The sequence below is a fragment of the Cygnus atratus genome, chromosome Z (genome assembly GCF_013377495.2).
Source record: "Cygnus atratus isolate AKBS03 ecotype Queensland, Australia chromosome Z, CAtr_DNAZoo_HiC_assembly, whole genome shotgun sequence".
Taxonomy (NCBI): Eukaryota; Metazoa; Chordata; class Aves; order Anseriformes; family Anatidae; genus Cygnus; species Cygnus atratus.
In genome coordinates, this window is record NC_066396.1 from 28864246 (window position 1) to 28885635 (window position 21390).

A 21390-nucleotide genomic window follows, 5' to 3' on the forward strand; every position below is an offset into this window, starting at 1 on the left:
AGAGGATCACTTCCCTTGTCTCCACGGTCAGAGATTCCTGAGGGCTAGTTTTGGCGGTGAAGACTGAAACAAAGAAGGCATTCAGTATCACTGCCTTCTCGGTATCATTTACCACCAGGGCAAGCACCTCATTAAGCAGTGGGCCCACATTTTCCTTAGCCTTCCTTCTGCTAATGATATATTTGAAAAAGACCCTCTTGTTGTACTTGACTTTCCTTGCCAGATTTAATTCCAAATGAGCCTTGGCTTTCCTTGCCACATACCTGCATCCACTGACAATGTCCCTATGTTCTTCCCAAGTGGCCTGTTCCCTTTTCCACATTCTGTATACTTTCTTTCTCTTTTTGAGTCCTTCCAGGAGCTCCTTGCTCATCCAAGCAGGTCTCCTGTCCTGTGGATCATGATCCACATTATCAATATGATCTCTCCCTGTTCTCCTGCCTGCTTGTTTTCCCACAAAACAATAAAAATCAACTGCACTTTCCTAATAGTGTGTGTTGACTTACCTCATGTCTCCTTCTTTCCTTGCTACCTCCATCCATTCTGATCCGCAACCACAGCTCCCTATCACTTCTCCTTCATGCTTATTTCCCACTACAATTACCTAGAGCATGGCATCCCACATCGTTCACAACTAAATTATGCCTGAATAATTAGGGCTGAATGCCCTGACCCTGCAGTGTCAACTTTTGTGGTGATGAGCCATATATTCACATAGGAACTACAGTGATGAGCTAGTGGAGAATTCAGATGGTAACTAAATGTGGTGCGGTACAGAGGACAGTCAATGAAGTAAGACACAGCATAATACTGTTAGTGAAGCAGAATGGTGACAGCGGATTGTCCTTCAGGACCCACTTTTCCTAGTGGAGGATTTTAGCAAGTTACTCAGAAAGCTGTTTTGCACATATTATGGAAATCACTGAGATGGGACATACGTGTATTGGACCGTATGGTCTTTGAGGCAGAAAAATGTCACACACACATGTTCTGGAAAGCTCTTGCCTACTTACAAAAGACTGAATAATCATAAGTTAAGTATAGTACTGGAAGGGACTTCCTGGCCATTATCTCCAGGCCCTTGGTCCTGTTTGCATCACTGAAACCCACATCAAAGAATTCCACAAAGAGCATAATTACACTTTTTGTTTGCTTTTCAGCTCCTCACGTAGGTTTCAAACAGAGGTGCTGACAACTTAGGCAAATCACTCCGCTACACTGCCAAGATTAGCTATTATCAGTTAGTCATGTTTGGCTTGTTTCTCCCAGATTTCTCCTGTTTGTGAATAAGCTGTATAATTCCCCAGCTGCGTTTGTCATCATCCTGTTTGCTGCCACAGGCCGCCCTGTGGCAGCTTGTTCTGGGAAGCTTTTCCCTTCTTTCCTTCCTTCATCCCAGCTTAGTGCTAAGCCACCCTCACTCAGCTTTGCCATTTTGAACCCCCATGCAGCAACCCCCCTTGAGCTGGAATGAAGCCCATCTAATGCAGGCAACCGTGTCTCACCACTCATGCCACTCACTTGCGCAGACAGCAGGCAAAAGCTCACCATCTCGCTCTTCTGTCCTCCCGAAGCCACTCCTGCTCACATTGGTGTTGCAGTAAATCACCCTTCATTACTACTTTTTGTTCTTCTAAGGCTACCGACAGAGGTAAACTGCAAGGAAGCTGATAGTGCTTTTAATGCTGTCTGGGTTCCTTGTTTTTGCAATCCCTTTTCACTGTGCAACAGTATATATCAGGCTAACAGGTTACCTCTGATTTCACAGGTAGCAGCTGTAGTTGTAGGATATTAGGCAGTCCTGGTGTCAATATAAACTGCTTCCTTGTAAAAACAAAATGGAAGCAAAATCACAGTGAAAAAAAAAAAAAGGTCCCAAGGATCTCCTCTCTGTCCTCTGAACATTTTCATGAATTTTTATGCTAACAACATGTATGAAATACTACACTGCCTTGTAGGAATGAGAAAAAGACATCAGTGCTTCAAGGGCATTAAGCATGGTCATAGGTTACTGTAAACTGCTGCAGTGCCATTGCAATACCAATATTTTACCCAACACAAAAGAGAACCTACGGGTATGTAGAATACCAAGCACAGACAAGTGGAAGAGGAGCAAGCTGAGACATTTTCATTCAGCAGAAGTCAGGAGCCTGATTTTAGTACAGGGAGAATCTGCGTGGGCTTTTGCATGCAGTTGTAGAGGAAGTCCTCTGGGGATGCTGCCCATGAGGAAGGTGGTAGGGAACACTGTAGCATGGCTCCTATGGAGGTTTCTGCCTCTAAACAGATGCAAAGAACAAGAAAGACAAACGTCAGCCTTTGATGAAAAAAGATAGGGGTACTCATCTCAGGTAACTACACCTGACACATGACATTGTGTTCCTGCAGAATATTTGCTAAATACAGTCTCCTGGACAAATCTGACAATAATCACATAGTGTGCAGAGGTTTCAGCTCACATGGCAACCCCCGTTTCACATAAAGCATCATGCATTTAACCTCTCAGTATATCTTTATCCAAAAAGTCATTAAATGGGGATTCATGACCAGTTTTAAAAACAGCAGAGTATAGTGTATATTCTAAAAGAACTAATTTCAGGATGGTATTCTAAATAGTGTTTGACAAAGGCAGTGATTAGGTTAAACAGGAACTAGAACTCTGTCACCTTCAAAAAACTTCTGTAGCCAGGCTGCTCTACCTGTTTCTTTCTCTTGCTGGCCTTTGAGGTGAGAAGAGCAGAAGGGAAGCAGTGCTTTTCTACTCAAAAGCACCATAGTCAAAACCAAAGGAAGATTTTCAAAGGTGCATTAATTATTTCTTTAGCGACAGTATCAGTAAAAGATCTTTTCTCTGTCTCCTTTAGCTCTCTATACAGATGAGGGAATGACAATTTCTGAGAACACCACAGAAAAAGAAAAAGAAGTTTTGGTTATTGCATTGCACTGCACAGGGGGATACAGAGTTGGAAACTGAAATCCTCTCCTATGGAAAGTTTAGCCTGTAAATCGAAACAGTGCTATGCAGACTGGGACAACAGAAGATAAAGCAAATAACCTGTTTAAACCACTCAACCCTGTATTCATGAAATGCCTGACAAGCTCACTCTACTAAAGTGATTTACAAATGGCACATGGTTGTGATAAGGACAGCAATCTTGTTGACAGATTTTCACACATATGCATAAATATGTGTGTGTACAAACACACAAAATCTGGCTAACATCCAGGCTGCAAAAAGCTTTGTCTGTCCCTGAACCGTTGTGTTCTTTGCTACACAACATTGTAGATAAGTAGAGTCAAAACTCTTCTTCTGTTATGAAAATATCTCTTGGAATTTGAAGTCACGAGTTAGCACTGACTGAAGCATTTTAACAAAATCTTTTCCTCCACTGCAAAGTTATCTAATTTCCTCAAAAATTCCCAGTAGTCTGCTTATTTTAAACCAATCTTTCCTGTGCATTAAAAAAAAAAAAAAAAAAAAAAAAAAAGGATAATTTTGCAGCTAAACATTTCGATTTGTATGCTAAACACAGAGCACAGTGAACTACACACTGACAGAGCATATTAAACTCTCATAATGAATCTGAAAGGTGAGCCTTCGAGCACTCTGTGAATAGGAAAGTCTCTGTGAGGTAAACATTCATCTGAGTCAAGGCTGAAGAGTGATGGTTTTATTGCAAGGACTGCTGCTGTGGAGCAGCGTGACAGACAGGGTCAAGGGAGTATGATACAGGTACATCATGGGCAGAGAAGGAAGCAAGGACCAGCTCCAGAAATAAAACAAATGCTAGAAAAGCAGAGGCAGAGCAGCTGTAGTCCCAGACCAGCAGGGAGAAGTGTGATGTGCATATTCATGAAGCAAACAAAATTTCACAACACCACGAATCCACTATGGATTATGGACTTAGAAATGTGGTTCAGAAAATTCACTCCAAGGAGAACGGCACCTCCTTCTCCTCTACTCAAAGACAGTGCTCCATCTCCACTGTGAATTGTGGAGATGCTTGTGATTATACTGAGGAGGAGGAGGTACATCTTCATCCCCTACCAACCTGGCAGATCCCAGGATCTTCTTTCAGATTTGGGGTGCAGCACAGCACGAAACTTGCACGTGAGGGAAATGCAGGTACAAAGCAGTGAGCAGAGGTTGAGAAGACAGGTAAGCTGTGTTAATTTACCATCACTTGGAGTGCTGTGAGAGGAAAGGCTTGGGAGGGCCAGTTTCACCCAAGGAAAGGAGAAGGAACTACAAAAGAAAGTTACTTGGATGGGTGTGTTTACCAAAGGAAGGAACTTGGAGAAAACTGTTAGAGGTCCTGAAAAATATTCACAGATCCAAAGCTTCCATTAAGCCCTTTCCAAGTCTGTGTGGTCCTGTTGCATGTAAAGTGCATGAATCAGTTTTTTCCTGTTAGCTGGTTTCAATGAAGTCTATATAAAAGATCAGCAGTTCTCAGCACACTGTGTGAGAGTACACATAAATCAGGACGAATGGTTATCCAGAGGCCATGGCACATGGCACCTTAAATCATCCTGTAAATGAGTCCAGCACAACTCACCATTAGCCCTCCACCAGGAATCCAAGGTTGAATGCAGCCATGTACTTCATCTTTGTTGTTTTTTGCAAGATCCTGACTTCGTGGACCATCATAAACTCTGACTGCCATTTTGTGATTACCACTGGGGCCAGTAGCCTTTGCTAGGGAAGTGATGCAAACAGGGAAAATGAGGAAGTGTTGGCTGGACTGGCATTGGGACAATACTGCTTACATGAAGAGACTCAGGAGACTCTTTATGTTTCATGGGGCAGGTGGGTGTCCAGACCACTGCAGGATACTGAAGTCTGAAAAGGGAATGCATAGTGCGCTGCCAGGAATGACTGTGTGGACCTGTGGGCTGTTGTTCCTCATTGCACTTTCACCTATGGTTCCTACTTTGTGGCTTTACCATTTATGAAGTTTAGATGGCTTTCACTAGTACAGAGGTATTATTGCTTGTGCAAGGTCTTTGCAAAAAAAATGTGAAAACAGATGCTGCCAGTCAAAAGTCCTTTTTGCATATAAAAGAAAACAGCAAAACAAGAATAAAAACAAACAAATTCCTGGGAAAGAAAGGAAGTGCAAGTGTTTTGATGAGTGTGTTCATTACTTTCTCACTCTTGGCAGTCCAAAACAAATTCTCAAAGTAAAACTGGCAGTTGAATTCTATCACCAGGAAAAATTTTTTTTCCCATAAAGGTGTAATGTTGAGAAAACACCAAGCCTGTCAATTGTACACTCCCCATCCCCCAAATATCCCCTTCTCCCCCCTCTACACCCCCCCCCCAACATTTAGAGGAGTGAGTGTTACGGTGTGGTCTCTGCTTCCAGCATATTTCCAGCTTCCCAACATACAGCTGATATTCATTCCCACCCATTAAGTAAAATTTGTTCTCTCTGCTGCTGTTTTGTGCTTTTTAATGTTTGTGTGCAGGGCTGGGACCAGCTGTCGATGTCTGAAGAGCCATTAATATTTATGAACGAGCCACCACAGGCAACAGTGAGCAAGGCGCATGGAAAGCCTGGCAATATGCAATACAGAAAATACCATTTGATCCCTCTACTGCTTGTATCCTGGTTTGTTACTCAGCATACCACCTGTAAAAACTGGTTATGAACTCATTAAGCCAGAGGAATATGATCCTGTCAGCAGTATATTTTCATCCTACCGAATGTATGTGCTGTCCTGTTTTCCATATTAGCTCTGTTCTGCTCACTGTGGTCATAGCTAGCTCTTGCATAACTTGGGAGATACTTGGTATTACTTAGTGGTAATTCCTGCTTTCTTTTCTTAACTGTATGAGTTCTTTATGTCTATATGTCCTGTCTTTGGCAACCTTTGATTCACTGTGATATTTCTCTCCTTGATATGTGGGTGTCTGAATATGTGTGTGAGGTAACCCATCACCTGCATGAATGACTTGCTCAGCTCTTTTATTGCTGTCCATGCCTTTGCAAAGGCTGGCTTGCCTCTTGCTGGAATTCCAGATAAGCTAGCCTGCATTTGCATATCATCTTCTGAAGACTTTACCTTCATCTTCCATGTAGCTGGTGCTCTATGCAAATGCCTGAAGTTGCTGTAGATCCCGATCAGGACAAAACACTACAGGATCTTGGATCTTGTTCTCTATTTGCTGCTCAGCAACGCATGGGCAAAGCTCCTAGGACGGAATGTAGAGCCAAAACCCAGGGAAAGCTGGATTTTTCTTTCTCTGTATGAGGCTCCACATGCCTCCCATGCCTCACTTCCTGTCTTGTTACATGTGGTTTCTTTGAAATAGCAAATGAAGTTTTGCTGGCTTTTCTCCTCACAGCTTACTGCAAAATCTTAGCCAAACTATACTCCTCAAACAAGACACGGTTTGGCTCAAGGTTTAACAGAACAAGCATCGATCCATTACAATATCATTTACTGTTTCTGTCCAGAGATTCAGGCTCTTCCTACCCAATGCTAGTTAAAATTCTTCATATTTACAAAAAAAAAAAAAAAAGTTTTATTCTGTCATTCTTTAACACCATCTGCATAAACTACTCCTTGTAATTATACATCAAATGTGCTTAGAACCTAATAAGAGCTAGCACACAGATGTTAACGCACGTGATCCAGGGTTATCAGTTGGTATGTTGCTGCTGACAAGCCATCCTTGTGTTCCTGTGGGTACTTCTGCTTGAGTATGCTAAGGGATATCACAGCAGAGATATTTCCCTGAGAAAATATCTACAGTAAAAATTGTGTCTTTATTTGTTAAAAAGAAAGAAAGAAAAAAAAAAGCTGCAACTTAACAACAATCAACAGAAGTCCACTGCAATAGGGAAAAGATGTCATGGAATTGTAGATATGTGAAAAGGATATTGGCAAGGACTTAGGTGGGCTGGTTAGACAGGAGGAGATGCTGGCAGAAAACAGAAAGAGTAGAGTCAGTGGCAAAGGAGAAACAAGAACCACTTTAAGTGGATGCGAGGAAGAGTCTCCAGGCTTGTGAGAAAGAAGGGCACCCCTTCCAGAATGCCTCTAGTTGAAACAACATGGAGGGGATGAGGCAAGCTGTGGCACAAATACTCAGCAGAGTTGCTTATGTCAGGTGAAACCAGTAACTGGCTGCATCTCACTCATAGTCTTTGGCAAATATATGAATGTAAATACTAAGGAGAGATTTGCTTCACATTTTGCAGCTGTTTAGTTCCATACCTGTGAGCATATAAGCATACACATTCAACCATGGTAGATCAGATAACTTGACCTGGGTCCCTGGGCTTAGGCATTTTTCCTCACCCATCACGTACATCCCTTGGACATCAGTGCTGTTACCCTGTGTGGCACAGACTAACTGCTCAGGTACAAAACTGCCAGCTTAATCTCGGTCATGTTTTGCCCTCTCTGCCTGGTGCCTACTCTTACAGCTGGCTCACTGCAACAGCTTCCTCTGTCTCTGCCCTCTCTTTCTTTTTCCAGTGGTGCAGGCAGCCCCAGTGGGTGGAGTTGGGGGATTGCATGGGCACATGCTTCCTGCAGTGTGTTAGCAGGAAGAGGTGTGGGCAACTTGGTGGTGCTGACTACTCTAACCCACTCTTTCACTCTTCCCATTCATTCTGCACTTTCTAAGCACCTTCTAGGAAGCTGCAGCAACAAGGTTGCCAGGTACATGAAAAAAAAGAAATACAGTAAGAAACAGGGAATTATTTATTTATTTATTGATTGATTGATTGATTGATTTTCAACAGACGCATGGCATTTTGAGGGCTGAGAAAGTCTGCGAGGGGTGGTAAGATGCAAAGATACCTGAAATCACAGAATGACAAGGATCCTCTTGCCCACTGTCGCTTGCATCTGAGTCCAGCTGAGCTGGGTGGAGAGGAATGATAGAGTAAATGTTGCTTCAGCTTTAGACATATTTGTTATTGTGGCATAGTGTTAGCTCAGGCTTTCTTTTTTTTTTCTGTCCTTTTTTTTTCTTGTTTTTCTTTATTGACAATCACTGTTTATAACAAATTGGTATGGGGAACTGAACAGAACAGAACAGAATTGTAATTCTCCCACTGCCTGAGTCGCCCCTCACAGTTTAACCAGACATTACAGTCAGTCAGTCTGCCTTCAACCCCATTATGGTTTTTTTAGTGCCCTAATATAGCAAATAGGACATTAATAATTATCAGGTTATTAATAATCACCAACAGAAGTATTTTCTACACTGTCAACATAGCTTGAGAGGTCACTGGGTGTTGCTGAAATAGTCTGACTGGACACTTTGAAACAAATCTTTATGTAATTTTCAGTGCAATTCCCTACAGATAGCTGAGCATGTTGTTTCAAGTCTGAAAATAATACAGTGAAACCATATAGAGCCATATAAATTCTTCAAGGTCATTTTAATTAAAAATATTCTTTTTTTTTTTTTTTTAGTCAAGACAAGGCAAGCATATTCAGCTCTGAAGGTGATTTGCTCACTGTAAAAGCATTGTAGTTACATGATCCCTTACCATGGGAAAAGTCAGCACTCCCTAAGTTGAAGACTTACACAGACTCATCTTCTCATGACCCTCTTCCATTTCAGCTAGAGTTTCCTATTGTGAAAATGGTGTTCTCAGGAAGCTGGTATCCAGAACACTGACTGGTTGATTGGACAGCACTCTCCACTGCTACTGACTGCTACTACTGTCTTCATGTCTCTTCTACTACCCATAAAATAAAATGTTATGCAATTCCTACTACCAACACTTATGAGCACACTGAATGAGATGGCTAAGGAAGAAAATAGGGGTGAAGAAACTCCCACCTGATCACTTCATTTTCTTGTCTATCTAGGCTGAGAATCTAGCATCTCAGAATCATGTCTGAAAAGAACTTGAAAGAACATAGTAAAAACATGAATAAAGCAATCTTATTTTACCTATTTCATCAGTGCAGGCAACCTTGAGCAGAGTCTATTGGGTGCCTGAGAGTTTCCTTCTCAAGAAAAGCTAGGTCAAAGTGATTAGCCTGAGGAGAAGTGAAGCTAGTGGCCTTTCTTGCTTTCGTTAGTAGCAATGTCCAAGGTCTTAGACCAGGTGCACAAACTGCTAGCATTTGGCAGTCATGAATTGAAGCTCGTGATGCTGCATGATATGAAAAAAAAAAGAAAAAAGAGATCTTTTGAGTAGTGAGCAATGAGCCTTACCAGAGACTTCTCAGAAGTGAGACCAGGGAGTCTGACAAAAAGCAAAACAAAATACTACAGTGAAGTCTGGCAAGAGGAATGTGGTTATACTCTAGCTTGAATCTTGATTAAGAAACATTCAATAATTTTTGGTAGTAAAATGATAGTATTGCAGACCAGTGTTTTTCTTATGTCTGAAGTAGTTTGCTTAGGACAAAGAAACAGCCCTGACATTGTACATTAATTTGTACTAAGGTTGCTAACAGAGGACTAACCACAGCACGTTTTAATATTCAAAGCAAACTGCAAAGCAGATGGGTGTCTCTAATAAGGCACTGACAATCCCTATAAATATGGGCCTTACCTTTATTGCATCGAGAAAGATAAAGAGAATGGGCAGTGGAAAATTCATGAAACAAAACACCTTCAAGAGCACCTAAATATGAATTGCTAGAAACACAGGCCTTAAATAGTGTGACTTGAAGAAGCCTCCATTAGTATGCAGTCTGAGAACAGAGGTACTGTCAAACATTCAGTTATGATGTCTTTTGTCAAGACCTTGTCCTTGTCAAGACCTAGTAAATGTAAAAGCTACAACCAGGAGGTAGGGAAAAGGTGGAAAAGAAAGAGTAATTCTCACAACAAAGGTGATTTTTTCACATAATGCCACCAAACTAAAATTATTTGCCTGCTTGGGAACAACAAAGGAAAGATATTGCCGCAGGAGAGCTGGAATACAATGTCCTGACAGCTTGTGTGAAAGGGTAGGGGGCTGCAGGTAGAAGACAGGCTAAAGGGCTGCAGATGGAAAGCCCTTAGCAATACGCAGGTTCAGTCACTGTGCAACACTTGGTTTTACAGATGGCAAACTATGCGTATGTATTATTTCCAAAGGGCAGACTTTCATGGCTACAGTACCTCTAAATATATTAATTAGGTGAGATATGATGGTAGAAGAACATTTTCTGTTGGATAGCTGACAATAACCAGACCCTGAAGAAACATATGCTCAACAGCAGATGATCTTTTTACTATTTATATCAGTCAAACTAATAATCTCACAGACTTTTTCTGCTTATATGGCTTTTTTTTTTTCAACAGAATCATTTTCTGTTGTATGCAAGAACTCAAGCTGGGACAGAACTCAATCACATCAATCCAAAACAGCTTCTAAGAGCACCTGCTGCCCAGGTATAAGAAATCTCTGAGTTCTTGCAACTGGTCTATTTCCAGATCACTGGTTTCTCCCAGGGCCTGAAGATAATGATCCAGATTTGCTCAGATTATGTCTCTGTGCCCAGGTGCACAAGCAGATGTTCCATATTGTCGGCTGTGGCCCAACCACAGCAGCACTTTGGGACATACCATGATTCTGGTGCAGGCTAGACCTACCAAACCTATTTGATAGACACTCATTAGCATGGGAAACCTGGTTTGAATTAACCTTTTGTAGGCCCCTTGCTGTTAGGTAAGCCAGGAATGTTGAAGTTGTGATACTGAGCAGGAAGGAATACAAAGGTAACATAGCCGAAGATGTAACAGAAAGCTTGGCTGGCACTCCTTGAGACAGAGACTTCTTCATTTTAGGGATTGCTTATATGTTGAGTTACTTGGTAAGATGCATAAGTGTTTGAGGAGCAGGGATGGAAACCAGGATACTTCCCCTCATCCTCAGTGCCTAGGAGTAGTTTGGAATTTGTGTCAATGTTTTAATAAAATTGCTCTTGCAAGATTGCTTGGATGGCTAACACGGTCACTGATTATTCAAGATTTCCAACGAGAATTTCTTCTGACTGAGAAGCAATAAAAACAAAACCTAGCTTTTGGCTGCTCCAAGCATTCACACTGCAGCCTTCTGTACCGGTGAAGGTGTTGCCAGAGCTAGTAGTTTTCTAGTGCCTCGTCCCATCCTGCACTGGCCTGTATATACCAGGGATAATGAGCTGGTGTTAAGATAAAACTCAGAGACTAAGAGTATGCTGAAGGAGCCATACGTTTATTGTGTGTATCCTCTTCTTTAGAGGAGCTCTAGCTCAGCTGAAGTGCTTCCAGCATCAAGGGGAAGCAACCTGGCTTTCAGAAGGCTCATTGTTACTGGAGATGCTTGAGCCAGCTCACCGAGGGCTGACGTTGAAACCTCCACCAAAACAAGGAGAAAGAATCTATCCTGTCCTGCTAGGTACCTTACATGGCTTTATGCTACTAAACATGCCCTACAAGAGAGGGGGGAGTGGCTTTGCACCCTGTTCCCTTTCTCAGCATCTTAAGAAGAGTTTGAAGTGAAGCAGTGTGCTAGAAACCCCTTCACATGCCCGCTCTCACTTGAGCTGTGTCCAGAGAAGCATGAGACCTGTGCCGGCAACCAGACAGACAGCAGATATGCTAACCATGAATGAAGAGGAATGATTTTTATTTGCTCACCTTTGGAAAATATTTTAAGACTTATGGTAATGAATCCCCACAAAATATCTGCATATAAATTATTCATTATTTTCATTAAGGTAAACCAAGACATACTACACTGATGTAGATGAAAGAAATCTATAATGTTCCCTCTCTTCTCTCTGCTCCTCATACGTTTTCATTTTCAGATTATTCTTAATCCCTATATACTTCAATTAGGGAAATGTATTTTTTTTATTAGCAATAAAACTACGTTTTTTTTCCCCCTTACTGATTTTTCATAGATTTATAGATCCATAATCATTCACGTCACAGCCTGAGGGACATGAGGCTGGAACAGGATAATAGCCCTTAAATCCCCTTCTCTAAGCACTCAGATCTTCCCTGTCAGCAAGATTAAAACAGTCAACAGCAGTCTTCATGTGTCTATATCCCACACTGAGCTTTCACAGCAACTGGAGTGGTGACTGGCAGGAGGAAAAATGCAGAACTGCCGCTGTGCTTGATATCACCGAGGTGAAGAGAGAAGAGAGCAGGACTGTCAGTCTTCTTAGTACTAGAAAGGATTGGTGGTAATTTGTCAACCAGGTGAATGATAAGAAGGGAGAAGAGCAAGCAAAAATAGTATGTTGCAGTTTAACATGAGGAGGCAGTTTCCTTTCCTTAAAGCTAAAGGAAGAGAGAGGGAAGCAGCAAATGTCCTTCCACAGCCTGCCAAGAGGAAGGACGATGAAGGCATGTGTTTAGACAAGCAGAGTGGCTTTTCTGCCACTGCTCCACTGAGCTCCCAGCCCCTGCTGCTCCTTGGACCGGAGGGGAATTACAACTATTACGTGGACGATGAAGATGAGGAAGAAGAAGAGAAAGAACAAGGAAAATGGCCAACCGGAGACCCATTTGAGGGAGAAAACAAGCTCTCATCATCCATTCCTTGCTCCCCTGCCTTTTGCTCTGGAGCCCCAGCCATAGCATCCACTTCATCCGTGCTGAACATTAACGTCGGTGGCCAAAGCTACCGCCTCACCTACCAGGCAGTAGCCATCTACCCCAAGACCCGCCTGGGTCGCCTGGCCACCTCCACTGACCGCCGCTGCCAGCTGGGCCTGTGCGATGACTATGCCGCCCAGGTAGACGAGTATTTCTTTGACCGCGACCCAGCCGTCTTCCAGCTGGTGTACAATTTTTACGCCTCGGGGGTGCTGCGTGTGAGGAACGAGCTTTGCCCACGCAGCTTCCTGGAGGAGTTGAGCTACTGGGGCGTGCGGCTCAAATACACACCCCGCTGCTGCCGCATCTGTTTCGAGGAGCGCCGCGACGAGCTGAGTGAGCAGCTGAAGGTCCAGCGTGAGCTGCGCTCCCAGGCAGAGGCTCAGGAGAATGAGCAGCTTTTCCACCACATGCGCTACTATGGGCCCCAGCGCTGGCGCCTCTGGAACCTCATGGAGAAGCCCTTCTCCTCTGTCACCGCCAAAGTGATGGCGGTGGCCTCCAGCTTCTTTGTGCTCATCTCTGTGGTGGCCCTGGCACTCAACACAGTGGAAGAGATGCAGCAGGTGGACCGGAAGAGTGGGGAGAGTCGGCCTGTCCTGGAGCACATCGAGACCCTGTGCATCGCGTTCTTCACCCTGGAGTACCTGCTGCGCTTGGTCTCTACCCCAGACCTGCGCCGCTTTGCCAGCAGTGCGCTCAATGCTGTGGACCTCATTGCCATCCTGCCCCTCTACCTGCAGCTGCTGCTTGAATGTTTCGCTGATGACGACCAGCCCCGGGGCCGGGGCTCCCAGCATGAGCATGATATCGAGAAGGTGGGACGGGTGGGCAAAGTGGGACAAGTGCTTCGCATCATGCGCCTCATGCGCATCTTCCGCATTCTCAAGCTGGCCCGCCACTCCACAGGGCTGCGTGCCTTCGGCTTTACCTTGCGTCAGTGCTACCAGCAGGTGGGCTGCCTTTTGCTCTTCATTGCCATGGGCATCTTCGCCTTCTCTGCCATGGTCTACACAGTGGAGCATGACGTCTCTAGTACCAACTTCACCAGCATCCCCCATGCTTGGTGGTGGGCTGCCGTAAGTAAACACAACTCGCCTTGCTGGGTAGCCAGAGACCCTCCCTTCCCTCACCACCCTTCCTTTACCCTCTTCTCCCCTCCCTTGCTAGAGTTGCTGACGGTCTTGAAAACAGAAGGCCTAGATTGGTGAACATCTGCTCTGAATTCAGAGCTTACAGGACATACGCACTCACTCGCACACACATGCATGCACCCATTCACCTCAGTTGTAAGCTTTAATCAAGGCTTAATCAGGCAGACAGTGTTGAAATTCCCATCTGACCAAATGCAGGCAGTACTTGCCCTTTAAAGAAGAAGTGGGAAAAGAGACAGAAAAGAAAAGCATTTCTCCATTAAATCCCATTGTCAGTGTTGCCAAAACAAGCAAAGAAAAAAAGAGTGTATCGGGCTAGCAGGTTGCAGCTGGATGTGGGATTTTCATTCTTGATCTTTTTGAAAATCTACTGTGACCCATCATACAACTGCAAGGTGATAAAACATGGTTTATGTACTATTCACTGTACTCTGGACAGGCAAACTTGCAAAGTCCAAACTGTCCCAGAGCTCTGGCTATTAAATTTCATTTGGACCAATGGTTGTTTTACACAAGAGATTGCATTCTGCTCCTTAGGTGGCACTTCCGGGATGCATGTCTGCACATATATACACACAAAACATTGGTGGTTATTTGTATTGCACCAGAGTTGATGAATGAATGCAAAAATAAGTGGAATGCCTCAGGGGGCTGACAATGGGATAGGCTGCCTTCTACATCTAGGTCACTGGTTCGAACCCCACATCAGTCTGTAGTAAGGGGGGTTAATGTCTGGTTAACGTCACCTTGAGTATTTTTGCAGCCTTTGCTAGAAAGAGTGTGATTTTAGTCCCTTCCCAAGCAGCTGGAGTGTGGGTAACTGGCTGAGGTTCTGCTGACAAGACTCAGAAAGGAAGGCAGAATGACCTCATTTCTAGAGACTGCCACGGGGGTCTCTGCTCCAAGGCATTTGGGCACATCTCCTTGAGGTCTAAACTATCACTGATCTGTACTACACTCTGTTATGTGGAGGGATGTTTCTCAGGCAATGTTTTCCATGTTGTTTAGTTCACCTCTTGCAGGGGCATGAAGATTTAGCTGGGAACACAGAACCATGAGAGTTTAAAGTACTCCACCTTACTTAAAATCCTCCTGGCTCTGACAGTGTACTGACAGAATGGTTCAGCATCCCAAACTCATGGTTCACCTTAGAAGCATTTACAATCAAAGATGGCCATGCAATTATTTCCAGTATGCTAACTATTTTTTCTCAGACTATTGGCTGACCAAAATTATAGTTATATCCTTCAAGGTGAGCTACAAATACAAAAGAAACACCTCTGGATTGATAAGGACTAGCAGACAATGGAGGCTGGGAAAAGGAAGCACAGACTGTAAGTAGATGCTTAGCAGATAATCTTCATGCTCAAGTATGGCAGTTTCCCAATTATCATCTATACAATAATGTGTTTTTTTTTTTTTTGGGGGGGGGTGGGGCTGACTGTGGGGAGAAATGAAGCTGATCCCTCCCTGTACTGCAGCCAGCAGCATCAGAGAGCTGGAAAACAAGAGCTCTTTATGCTGCAGCATCTGTGCATCTTTACAGCAGCCTGAGTCAAGTCAAAAGGCATTGTGCTGAGGCTTGTTCTAGTCCACCATCACTTGCAGGGTATGTATATTTCCTTTCAGAGCAACCAATGCTGTCCTCCATAACCCATTTTTATGGCAGGGCTCCAGGGGCACCTCTGACCCCTGGACCTGGCTATGTAGCTGTCCACATCCCCATCACTTCCCAGGCAGGGAAACTAAGGCAAACGGACTGGAAAAGAATCAGAAGAACTCATGCTGGACAATCAGCATAGCGTGGGGCCCATAGGATGGCAACTCCAACCCGTCCAAGAATCCTACTTCCGGCCAGCAGCTGGGGAAGCCTTGGCCAACCTCCCTGTTTCAGCAGTGACTGATTAAATGTGGTGGTTTCCCATATGTTTGTAGTGATTTCTAAAAATGCAAGATGAAAAAATGAAAAAATGAAAAAAGATGAAAAAATCTTAAGATATCACTCCTGCAAACTGGTAACACCATGATTATTTAGATACTCCTCTGAATCTTACATGACTATGTGAGAAAGGCCTATTTAGCTTAGCAAGCGTATCCAAAAGACGTGCTGGAGCACGCACATTGTGATTCTGAGGCACACAGGAATTTTTAAAGCCTATTCATTCTTTAAAAGTAAAAATTAAGAAATACAGATCACTCAAATTTCATCAAAATCCAGCAGTGTCCACAGTTTGACCCACCCAAGAGAACAACTCTCCCTCCCAAACTGTCACAGTGATGTAGAAGACTGTGCCAGTGGAACAGAACCTTATCACAGGATAATAGTTTTGTCCTGGCTGGTAGAGATAAACATCTTGCCCTCATCTCAGTATTTATTTTTGGAGATATTTATCCTGTATTATCATTCAAATCCAGTGACTTAATTTCCATTAAACCAAATGACTAATCCTTTTTATTCCGCAGGAAGCACCAGGTGCATCCTACAAATATGCTTATCCAGTGCTGTCTCATGTAGCCTAATACTTTCTTTATTTGAAATTACATTTTATTTAGCATGTTAGAGGATGGCAGGCTGCACACCATGACCTTCCAGAGACTTATTTCAGTGCTAAAGCCACAAGAGAATTACAGTGAAACTCCTGCCTGTACTGTATTCTGTGGAAGTTTTATATTACCAGATACAAACAGTCTCTTCAGATACTGTGAAATAAATAAATAAATAAGTAAAATTCATTGGCTGAAAAAGATCCCTTGCACAGGAATATTACAAGGAAGTGCCAGATTGCAGAAGCTTGCAAGTTTTACCTGCCAGAGAAACATAAGTTATGTTTACTAAATGTAAACATTATAAACAATCAAGATGCATAGAGTGGAAGAACATAAAAGGAGTTATTTCATGCTGACTGTTTGGGAGTACATCGTTTATATGTAACATCCATGTAAGCAAACAGCCAGGAATTTTTAAAACTATATTTTACAAAGAAAGTTTTGCATTGCTTGGTACAGTATAGAGGCCATATAAAACAAAGCTCATTCATACATACCTAGTTTAAAAAGAGAAAAACTTGAAGGCTCAGGAAAAAGATCCTTTATGAACTATGTAGACAATGAGATGGCAAAATTCACAGGTTCATATAAACTGCGAATATAAAATACCATCACTCACAAGCACACAAAAGATATTTTCAGCTACCTCAAAACACATTCAAATAAAAATTCAGCAAAATTCAGCAAAAGTTTCGCAAATACCTGCAAGCATATACTGTGAGCAAACATTTCTAGACAACTAAGAAAGATATGTGTTTTTTCATTAGGTCCTTGTATATATGTAAACCTTAAAGGCAATTTTATTAAAAAACTTCAGACTGCTGGGTCACATCTTCCAACAGTGCAAACATTATAGAAATATATTTCACAATTAGCTGAAGTTTTTCATGTGTTTTTCATTCATACCTCACATATGTATATATATGACAAATAAAGGTACTCAAAATAGACACTCAACACTCAAAACAGAACACACAATACTCAAAATAGAACACACACAATAAGTTCCAAAGTACCGGCTTTTATAAGCACACTGGATTTAGACACAGAGGGATGCCTGTTCCCAGTGACACAATGAGGTAGCAGGGTTGCAGTTGTCATTGGATTTGTGCTGCCCTCTCTATCCACAGCTGAGCAAATCCACCCTCTGGTGGGGAAACCATTTGGAAATTCCCTCTGCAAGACAAAGCCTTTAAAAATCTTCCTGACTGGTGCCTCACTGCACTGTTGTCTTTATTGCAGGAGAGGGATTTGTTTATTTATTTATTAACTTCTTTTAACTGGGGACTTTTACATAAAATTAACAGTACCCAAAAAGGCCAGTGCAGTTTTGTGATGCAAAGTGCGAGAATGTTAGCTCCAGAATCATCTCTGATCCCTGAGCAAATCTAGAAAGATTATGAGGAGATAACTGTTTGTATGCCTCTTCCCAGCTAATAAACTGACTGCTGATTTGCCTGTAGGTCAGCATCTCTACAGTGGGATACGGAGACATGTGTCCAGAAACTCACCTTGGCCGCCTGTTTGCATTCCTCTGCATCGCGTTCGGTATAATCCTGAATGGCATGCCCATCTCCATACTCTACAACAAATTCTCAGACTATTACAGCAAGCTGAAGGCCTACGAGTACACTGCTCTCAAGAAAGAAAGGGGGAAGGTGGACTTCACACGGAGAGCCATGAAGAAAATATCTGAATGCTGCGGAGAAAGCGCTGCCCGCCCTTTGCCACAACACTGACATAAGCAATGTCTTGGATGTTGGGTTGGAACAGGGAAGCTGAAGGAAAAGAGGGAAAATTGATCAGTCAAGCTAACTGGAGATAAACTGAAAAGGCTGAAAGTAACAAAAAATAGATGGTGAAATCTGTTTTGAAATGAGTTACTTTTAAAAGAAAAAAGGCTCAGATTATAACAAAAGATTTATTTTTTCTTGGCTTTGTTAGTCTGAGAGCAGCACTCAAGTGCTCGTCAGCTATCTGGAAGGAGATTATTCAGATAAATCACCCAGAAACTCTGAATTAGATCCACGCAAAGATGTGACCCCTTAAAACTGATCAGACCAATGTCGAAGACCAATGACCAAACCAAAGGGAAACAAATTGCTGCCATTAAGGGTCAGACTCTTCACTGCTGCCAGGGTAGTCTTAAACAAATAGTATACTGACTGCATTGCTGAAATTGGTTTTGCATCATCTTTCAAAACCAGGAAAACAGCCTAGAATGTCTTCCTGAATATTAGTAGCATCTACACTCCATGAGCTTTCAGCTTCCACTTGCACTGGTAATTATCCTTCAGTGTCCCAATTGTACTTTTCATCCCAGCAAGTGACTTCCATTTTCACACCTAGGTGAGCAACATGCTGGTTTTACTATTTTCCCCACCACCACCTCCATAATCATCTTCTATTATGCCAAGATCTAGTGGAAAAATCTGGATTTTGAGTTGATAAATGTCATCAGCTTTGAAAACATTTCTAAACAAATACCTTCTCTAGGGTTAAGTGATAATCTACATTTATTCTACTACATTTAATATATCTGCTTATTGAAATGTTAGAAAAATAACAGGCCTGTCACAGGATGTAAATGTTAGAGAAATGTTCTGAAAAAATACTCAAATGAAACATGTAATAGGTAATATAACACTTTTCATGAAAAGGATCTTATTAGCTCTTGTCTGAAGCTAAATTTAAATATAATTTAAAGTCAAGATACTTTGGTACATACAGATATTAATGACACATTTCTGACACCTTAACCAATCTCCAGTAGTACCTTATTTCCTGAAATACTCAGCCTTCTTGCACAGCTTGGCTTTTGCATGTTACCCCAGGTACTACGCAACAAATAGTGACAAGAAAAAAAAATTAGATGGGACCAGCATTTCTTGTATTAGTTCACAGTATACCACGAATATTCTTTTTACATAAGAGCAGTCCTAGGATTTTAAAAATAGGAACCTGAGCAACAGATCTGAAAGAAAAGTTATTTAATTGATACTCAGATCCAAATAGTATAAACTACGGGGTAACAAAAAGAAACAATGGCAACAGTCACATGATTGTTATTCATTAGCACTCTTTCTGTGAAACAGCCTGACAGCAGAGATGCGCTTTAAAATTCCTGAACTTCCACGTTGTGTCTGTAGTGCACTGCTGAATGTAAATTGTCATATTCAAATCTCAGAGTCAGACTGGAGACAATGGTGTGAAGCTCACTCCTGGGACAGCTGAGGGTGAAAAAGTTCATTGATTTTGCTACATCCATACAAATTGTGTCAAGCATGGGGACATTTTTCATTTGCATAGTGAGAAGGTAATCAGTAACCAAGTTGCACATCTCATTCTCTACCTCCAGACAAACTTATCATAAGCCCAGCTGTCATTTTGTTCTTTAGGAATGACAGTCAGCACATTGTGTGCTGATCAGCTCTGTTAAAAGCTAAACAGTGTCTTTAAGGCACAGCTGAGCCCTGAGAGTTGACTGTGATAGATGTTTGCTGTCCTGGACTGCACACAATGCAGCAGGCACGATCCCAGCACTCACTGACAAGAATAGCTGCTTTACTTTGGCTCTGGGTTGGTATGAATTTGCAAGGCCCTTCTGCACAGCAATAATAGGACCAGTGGCTTCCTTAAGTCACAGGAAGCCTCTCTTTTAGACCCCTGTTGCAGTTGAATGGGGCAGCAGGTAAAAAGTACGCAAAAACACAACCGTGCTTCATTTTCAACATGCAGCTTGAGACAATAGGTTACATCCATCGGACGAGATCCATTAAAGGACTTAAACTTTGGTGACCACCCAACATTCCAAGACAAGGGACACCTTAATTTAATTTCTCCATCTGAAGGAGCTGGCAGGACTTAAGAGGCAGTTCCCACACCTTGCAGCCACATGAAGGCAGGACTTGCAATACTCCATAACCTAATGGTTAGAGGCCAAAAACCTTTCAGACATGGAGGAGACCCATTTCTGTTCCTTCATGAGAAGACAATAGTGCTAAATCCCATCTGAGTACTCTGAACCAAGGCATCACACACTAGGCAGCTCAGCTTGCCTAGAACCTGCGGCATGCTCTTCTTCCTCAATACACTTTCCTCACTCCTCTCTCCAACACCCAATCCCACCATTTTGCTGATGGCAGCTTTGGTGCCTTTGTGATTCCTTTATGATTCCTTTATGAGCTGATTTAACATACAAATGTGACAGTCTGGGGGAGCAGGATTAGATTCTTCATTGGTCTGTGCCCTAACTTGATTTGAAGAGCTCTGACTAATGCTGGCTGATGCAAGATACATGGTAGAAGTGTGCAGTTTGGATGACAGATCTCCGGCAGCTGCCACATGAAATGTGAAGCAAAAAAATGACTCAAAGTTGTTGTTTTTCTCTTTCATAGTAATTGGATCATTTGCCTTGCCTCATGCAGCAGGAGAACAGGCTCTTAGTGAAGTAAGGCATTTTCTAGCAAACCATGTTAGAGTTTTGTGTTTTCTTTAATTAAAAATTCATCATTTGCTTTACTGTATTACCCCACACAGCTTTCTGCCTTGTACCTTACCTCATTTAATTGTAGGGGTGATGAACTTAAGTCTGTGAATTCAATAGTATAGATTATGCCTAAAACTGAGGCACCACAATGCCAACCAGATATTGCCCGGAATGCCCGAGCTCTGTCAGTACCAGCATTTTCTGTAGGTGGTTTCTAGCAAGGTCCTCCCACCTGCCCAACTCCTTAGACACCCTACCTGATGCTCCTACTATACAAACTGGCCAGAGGAGCTCCACCAGCTCGGAGGAAGGAAGGAGTTCATAGTCCCACAGAGCAAACACCTCACTACCTGCAGTGGGCTGTGCATATCTTTATCAGCTGGTTTTGAAATGTAACACTGCATTTTTGCCATTTTGTTGTTGTGTTGACACAATGGTTCCTTTTGAGAAGGGCGCAGCTAATTTACTGTCACAGCCACTAAGACTTTCAGTGGCATCACAAGTGCCCCTAGATTACTGTGAAATGAAATGGCCAAGTGCTACATGATGGCATTCAAAAGTAATGCAGAACAGCCTTGATTATCTTGATTACTTGAATGCCATAGGGCTTTGACAATCAAAAGATTTCAAAATAACCA

At 42.6% G+C, this 21390-nt stretch overlaps 1 protein-coding gene across 1 annotated transcript; it reads left to right on the forward strand.

Annotated features, from left to right (window-relative positions):
• The first annotated feature begins 12216 nt into the window (after nucleotides 1-12216).
• On the forward strand, nucleotides 12217-18002 carry KCNV2 (potassium voltage-gated channel modifier subfamily V member 2). The gene is made up of 2 exons (XM_035565867.1): nucleotides 12217-13641; nucleotides 17727-18002. Exons 1-2 carry the CDS (start codon nucleotides 12217-12219, stop codon nucleotides 18000-18002), a joined length of 1701 nt encoding a protein of 566 aa, XP_035421760.1.
• Nucleotides 18003-21390: the final 3388 nt, after the last annotated feature.